Source organism: Gavialis gangeticus, unplaced genomic scaffold (assembly GCF_001723915.1).
Source record: "Gavialis gangeticus isolate Ggan-Ray unplaced genomic scaffold, GavGan_comp1, whole genome shotgun sequence".
NCBI classification, from domain to species: domain Eukaryota; kingdom Metazoa; phylum Chordata; order Crocodylia; family Gavialidae; genus Gavialis; species Gavialis gangeticus.
In genome coordinates this window covers 61,040,076-61,045,482 of record NW_017729024.1, presented here as the reverse complement: position 1 = coordinate 61,045,482, position 5,407 = coordinate 61,040,076, and the positions used below count along the sequence as shown (strand labels likewise).

General features: G+C 49.5%; 1 protein-coding gene across 2 annotated transcripts in view; it reads left to right on the top strand.

Moving 5' to 3' along the window:
• GAK (cyclin G associated kinase) overlaps nt 1–5,407 on the top strand; it is a 207,220-nt gene that overhangs the window by 46,272 nt on the left and 155,541 nt on the right. For both annotated transcript variants that reach the window (XM_019517146.1, XM_019517145.1), the window contains exon 2: nt 5,169–5,230. In XM_019517146.1, the coding sequence (XP_019372691.1) occupies nt 5,169–5,230 (62 nt within the window). The remainder of the gene's footprint in view (nt 1–5,168; nt 5,231–5,407) is intronic.

Here is a 5,407-nt window from a genome sequence, read left to right as displayed (position 1 = left end):
TTCTGTCCCCTCTGGCTTGGCAGCGCAGTTGAGGCTGGCTCTGCTCTGGCCCCCCTGGCTGGTGCGGGGAGGCAGCTGGGGCTGGTGGAGGCTGGGGGGCAGCAGACTTGTTGGTGCAGGGGGGTGCTGGGCAATGACCCCAGGCACAGGACAAGGGGCTGCTGTATGGGTGCAGCAGGCCCCAGCCCCAATCCTGGGCCTGGCTTGTCTCCCCTCCCTCCTGGTTAGTCCCTGCCCATCCCCACTCCCTTCCCCCAACAGACTTTCCTACCTGAGGGGGCACAAGGGCTCAGCTTCCCTGCCCCCAACTATTTTTTTATCTGTGGGCTGCAAAATGCAGCCCACAGGCCAGATGCAGTCTGCCAGGCCATTCTACCCACCCCACGGGGCCCCTAAAAAATGTAGAAAATGAATATTTATCTGCCCCTGGTTGCCTGTCATGTGGCCCTCAATGGCTTGCCGAAATTCAGTAAGCAGCCTTCTGCCCAAAATAACTGTCCACCCTTGGGTTAGAGGTATCTCTTGCAGAGGGAGACTTAAGCAGTTCACATCTCACTTGATTTCTATTGTTGGCACTGCAAACAAAGCCAGCAGGATAAGAGGGAGCATAGTGCTAGTTCTAGATTGTTTGCACAGCAAATTGTATGGTAGAAAGAATGAAATACTTTCACAGTGTTCCTTATCTGCAGGGATCCTAGTTTTCTCCGATTAAAAAAAAAAAAATAAATAAATTTTTTTTTTTTGGATTCTTTAAACAAATATCTGAATTAAGAAACACATCTGCATTTTTCCATCATTGAAATGAAATGCCACTATATATAGGTATCAATTGAACACACTATTTTACCAGTATATCTACAATTTTAAAGCTCTTTGGAAGCCTACCAATGCCTCAATCAATCATTATAATAAAATAAATTTTCAATACTTATATATTTTTAAGTGTTTCATTTTGGCTTTTTTATTGTGGAAAATCAGAGCTCCCCCTGCCCCTTTGTTCACCAGGATGTGGGTCCAGTTGCTCCATTGTTCACCAGGATGTGGGTCCAGCTGCAGCTGTTTCCCTCCGCTCCTTTTTATGGTGCTATGCAGCCCTGAGATGTTGGTGCCCTGCCCATGCTGGTGCCCCTCGCTCCTGACGCACAGCTTTTTTGTTGAGTATGTTGCAATGAGAGGGAAAAAGAGAGACAAATAAGAGAGAGAGGAGAGAGAGACCCAGACATGCATACAGAGAACCAGAACACGCCCAGAAAAGATGCATGCACACACATCTGGAATCAGACACATGTGTGCACACAGACATACAGAACCAGACGGAGGCAGACAAATGTACAGAACCAGATGCGTGGGCACACGGAGCCAGACTCCTGGGCCACTGGACAAAGTCTGACCCAACAATGCCCTGGTCCCACCAGACCCCTCTGCTTCCCTGGGGAGCCAGTCCCTGGGCTGCTGCGCAGCTGGCCGAGGTCCCAGCCCAGAGCCTGCCCATCAGCCCAACCACCCACCCACCCTGCACAGCTAAGTTTGGAAAAAGTGTGGTGCTCCTGGCAAGAGGCAGTGCCAGCCTCATCCTGGTGCAGGGGCCAGGGCTGGGCTCGGAGCAGCTGAGAGTCAGGCAGGCTCAGCTGTAAGCCCTGCTGCAAGCAGCCTGGGTTCTGTGGTTAGCAGCAGCTACCAGAGCCTGGGCTGGCTGCAGCTGGGAGGCTGTAAACAGCTGCTTCTGGCTCTGGCATCAGCTCCATATTGGTGGGTCCATGTGCACCTTGGAGCAGATGCTGGGGATAGGGCCTGAGGCAACACAGCTCTCCCACTGTCTGCTGTGAGGTGCCCATGCAGTTGGTGCCAGCATGGAGCTGATGCCGGGGCTGTTTGCAGCCTGGCACAGCTGTTCACAGCCCAGCACAGAGCCCAAGCTGGCTACAAACAGCTGCACTGGGCTCTGGAGCCCAGTCATCAGGTCTGTGCCAGTAGCGGGGGAGAGGCCAGGGTTGCGCTGCCTCAGGGCCCTCCCCCACTGTCTGCTCTGAGGTGGACGTGCACCTGCCAGTATGGAGCTGATGCTAGAGCCCAGAACAGCTGTTTGCAGCCTTCTGGCTGCAACTGGCCCAGGGTCTGGGTAGCTGCTGCCAACCACGGAGCTTGGGCAGTTTAAAGTAGGGCTTGCAGCTTCCCAGCTGCCTGCTGGGAGCAGCCTAGGCTTTATGGCTGGCAGCAGCTGCCTAGAGCCCAGGCTGGCAGTGGCGTGCCAAGCAAAATGGCCTTGCGTGCCATGCTTGGCACACATGCCGGGGGTTGCTGACCCCTGATCTATATTTTTGGCTGCTGGGGTATCCATGGAAGGCACAGACACTGTACAAATTCTCCCAAAGTAGATTAGATGAGTACAGATAACTTGGTATTGGTGCATGTGTACATAAGTGTCAGGTAACAAATAAGGAAACTAGGCAGGCTCCTGACTCTCACTTATGTCATTTCCTATTAATTTAAAAGCTGTTTCTGTTCAGAGCTCTGAAGCACTTTCATAACTGCAACTGGCTTTTAACCTCAAATTTCTGTGTTTATCAGTGATGACATGGCATCCTGATAACCAACTATTATTGCTTGTGCAACTTTTATAAAGGTTTCAGTACTTCAAAAAATGAGTATTTTAACATGGGAACTGCTGCTAGAAAACTTGTTTTAAAAGCTCGTAATATGCCAAGTCATTAAGAGTTTTATTTATTAAATGTTAACAAAATGCTTACTTGGGTTTTCTTAATGTATGTTCAGTCATCTATCCTATATATCTAAAAATATCATCATTTCCTTGGAAGCAAATACACAATATAAAAGCACTTAGTCATGAGTTGAGTGGAATTAGTTGCAATAACCTTGAAAATAGTAATGAATATTGTGTCTGCAGTACTGAATTCTAGGCTTAAGGTCTATATTACAGATATAAAAGATACACATGTAAGTGACAAAATGGCTTGGGGGCTGGGGGAGCAGTCAGCAGTGCCTTTTAAGTTGGGCTGTTTATAAAAGTAAATAAATGCCTTGTTTCAAGAGTTCATTGTAGTCCTGGTAACGCTTCATATTTCAGCCCCCAGGCATTCCTTCTCATTGTGTATCCTAAAAGAATCTTTCTGATGGAAAGATAGGAAATGGTTATTAGGTCACTCTACAACAGCACTGATCAAAATATTTTCAAAAGACAGCAGTCTCATTTTGTAGACTATTTTTATTTAAAGCTATTTTTTGCTAAAAGCTATTTTAAAATGGACATTCCAATGAACACAGTGATTTTTTTTCTGTGAACTTCCTTGGGGTATCTTAGTTCTGTCAATTTCAGCTTCCCGAAACTTACAATTCTAGGAAGTGTTCACTTTGTGTCTCTATTGAAAAGGACAGCCTGCCAATGCTGTAGCTTTTCAGATTTTGGTATGGTAGCCAATAGGCCTGTACGAATAGGGAAGTTATTCAATTCAGATTTGGCCTTTTTTGGAGGACGGTGATTCTGTTCAGATCACTGCCTTGAATTGATTCGGTGGAATTGGCTTCAGAAGATTTGGTGTTTTGATTCAGTAATTCGGATCAGCCAGGCAGCTGCAGGTTCTCCTGTGGCTCCTCCAGCTGTCAGTCTGTCCCCAGGTTGGGTGAGCCATGGGAGAAGCCCCCATGGCTCCCCTGCCTGACCCCAGCCTCCCAGCTCTTAAAAGCCCCGCACTCACCAGCTGCAGTGGTGGTGATCAGGGCCTCTGGGTGCTTGTGGCAGAGCCCCCCTCACATAGTGGGGGGCAGCAGGGGTTGCCCCCCCCAGCTTGGCACCTGCGCAGCAGCTGCCCCATAGTGTGGGTGCTGCGCAGCTTGGCAGGGTGCTGTGCGCTGTGTGGAAGCTGGGGCTGCTGGGACTGAGCGCTGCCAGGCTCTGGCTGATGCGTGGAGCTGCCCCAGCTCCCAGGTGAATTGAATGGGGGGCTGGGGGAATGTTCAGGTCCCAGAACATTTCTCCCCAGCTCCCCGATCTTCTCCCCTCCCCAGCTCTTCCTGGGGGTGTGAGCCCCCAGATGATGTGGGATGACAGCAAGGTGTTGCTGCCAGCTCTGCTGAAACCCCATGTGCAGATCCAGGGGCTGTGCCTTCCCTACTCTTTGTCCGGAAGAGCTGGAGGAATGATCAGAGAGCTGGGGATCAAATCAGGAGCTCTGGGGCAGTGCACCGTGCCCTGCTGAGCCATGCTGCACCTGTGCCATGGGGCATCTGTCGTGCAAGTGCTAGGGGGTGGTGATCTCTGCTGTTCCCCACAGCCCTACGCTGTGCGGGAGAGATCTGCCATGAGTGTCCAGAGGCCCCGATTACAGTTCCTGCAGCCTGTGAGTACAGGGCGTTTTTGGTTTTGGTGTTTTTATTTCAAGTGCCAGGAGGCTGGGGATGGGCAGTGCAGCCATGGGGGCTTCTCGTGTGACTCCTGCAGCTGTGCCTGCCTGTACCTCTCACTCCGGGCAGCAGCAGGGCATAGCCCCTGCTCCCAGTGCTGCTGTGCCTGCATCAGGGCTGGGAGCAGGGCCTATGCTCTGCTGCTGCTTGCCAGCCATTCTAGGGGTGATGGGAGTGGGAGGGCATGGCATGCAGGCATGGCAGTACTGGGAGCAGGAGGTATGTGCTGCCACTGCTTGCCCCCCTCTGCCTGGAGTGAGCCTTGCCTGCATCCCACCAATCCGTCCCTCCCCCAACCCTAACAGATTTACCAGCTGGAGGCCTCTGACCGCTGCCTGTTTAGTCTATGGCCAAGTCTCCAAATTGGCCTAATCTTTTCTGAATTGATTTGGATGCTTCGAATCGATTCGGAGCTTCTACTTGGTCTTCTGATTCAATTTGGATTTGGTCCCCAAATCAGGCCAAATCTCCGGTAGCCAATTTGATTCTAAGCTTCGCACAGCCCTAGTAGCCAACCCATCTATATTTATGCTGTACAGGGAGGAGCTGCTAATGCAACAAGCAGTTGGAGAGAATTAATCTTCTCTAATCCATCTGTGGGGATCCTGGGAAGTTTGGAGTGAGCGTCTCAAACTACAGTAAAGCTATTGTTTATATTTATTGCTAACAGGGAAATAAAAAATAATCATGCACTCATTTACTTGGTTGAAATAGTACATTTTAACTAGCATTCATGTCTGTTCTTGCAGGTGGGTTTGCTTTTGTTTATGAAGCTCAAGATCTTGGGAGTGGCAAAGATTATGCTTTGAAGGTAACTTTTGGTTTATATCATTCTAATGATAGAAATATTTGCTTTATCACCTAATACATTGGTATGCAGCAAAATGTCAGTTACTGGGAATCACAAACTTTGAATGACTTTATCCATTGCTCATTGGCCCAGTTGACTTTTTTTTTTTTTTTTTATTGACTTTCTCTGCCATGTAAA